At 69.5% G+C, this 1,213-nt stretch overlaps 1 protein-coding gene across 1 annotated transcript in view; it reads left to right on the forward strand.

Annotated features, from left to right (window-relative positions):
• Window positions 1-1,213, forward strand: part of HSPG2 (heparan sulfate proteoglycan 2) — a gene marked incomplete at its 5' end in the record, with an annotated part of 15,959 nt that overhangs the window by 13,370 nt on the left and 1,376 nt on the right. The window contains 2 exon segments of the mRNA XM_019474704.1: window positions 1-21; window positions 98-196. The exon segment at window positions 1-21 is cut by the window's left edge and continues 279 nt beyond it. Of these exon segments, the coding sequence (XP_019330249.1) occupies window positions 1-21; window positions 98-196 (120 nt within the window).

The following is a 1,213-nucleotide window of genomic DNA, read 5'->3' on the forward strand; positions in this document are numbered from 1 at the left end:
GGGCTTTGCACTGTCACCCAGGTAAGGTGCCCGCCCCGTGGGGACGTCACCCCGATGTCCCTCCCCGGATGGGTGCTCACGGCTTGTCACCCTACAGAGGCGTGCGGGCCTGATGCCACCTGCGTCAACCGGCCGGACGGGCAGGGCTATACCTGCCGCTGCCATCTGGGCAAGGCTGGGGAGAGGTGCACCGAGGGTGAGCACGGCCGGGGACGCGGGGACAGGGCTGGCACCGCCCTGGGGACACGGGCGCGGGGCTGGGACCACCCTGGGGAGATGGGGACAGGGCTGGGGACCGCCCTGGGGACACGGGCACAGGGAGGGGACAAGCTGAGGACCACCCTGGGGACACGGGCACAGGGCTGGGACCACCCAGGGGAGATGGGCACGGGGCTGGGGACCTCCCTGGAGACACAGGCATGGTGGGGACAGGGGACTAGGTACCATCTGGGAAGATGGGCGTCACGGACATGATGGAGATGGGACATTGGGTGCCATCCCAGGGAGATGGGCACGATGGGGATGGGGGATTGGGGACCAGGAGATGGGGCAGGGCTGGGGACCACCCTGGGGACACGGGCACAGGGCTGGGACCACCCAGGGGAGATGGGCACGGGGCTGGGGACCTCCCTGGAGACACAGGCATGGTGGGGACAGGGGACTAGGTACCATCTGGGAAGATGGGCGTCACGGACATGATGGAGATGGGACATTGGGTGCCATCCCAGGGAGATGGGCACGATGGGGATGGGGGATTGGGGACCACCCAGGGGACACAAGCTGAGGACCACCCTGGGGACACGGGCACAGGGCTGGGACCACCCTGGGGAGATGGGGACCGCCCTGGGGACACGGGCACAGGGCTGGGACCACCCAGGGGAGATGGGGACAGGGCTGGGGACCACCCTGGGGAGATGGGTGCCATGGGGATGGAGGACGGGGTCCCACCCTGGGGAGATGGGCACTGTGGGGACGGAGGATGGGGTCCCAGCAGCCGGGCACTGATTTGGGGGTGCCGCAGGCGAGGCAGTGAGCGTGCCATCCTTCGGCGAGGCGGGCGCCTTCGTCTCCTACCCGCCCCTCACCAACGTCCACCACGAGCTGCGGGTGGAGGCCGAGTTCCTGCCGCTGGCACCCGACGGGCTCCTGCTCTTCAGCGCCGGCAAAGCCGCCCCCGTCGAGGACTTCGTTGCCTTGGCCATGGCTGGCGGCC

This window comes from Aptenodytes forsteri, unplaced genomic scaffold (assembly GCF_000699145.1).
Source record: "Aptenodytes forsteri isolate BGI_AS27 unplaced genomic scaffold, ASM69914v1 Scaffold61, whole genome shotgun sequence".
Lineage (NCBI taxonomy): Eukaryota > Metazoa > Chordata > Aves > Sphenisciformes > Spheniscidae > Aptenodytes > Aptenodytes forsteri.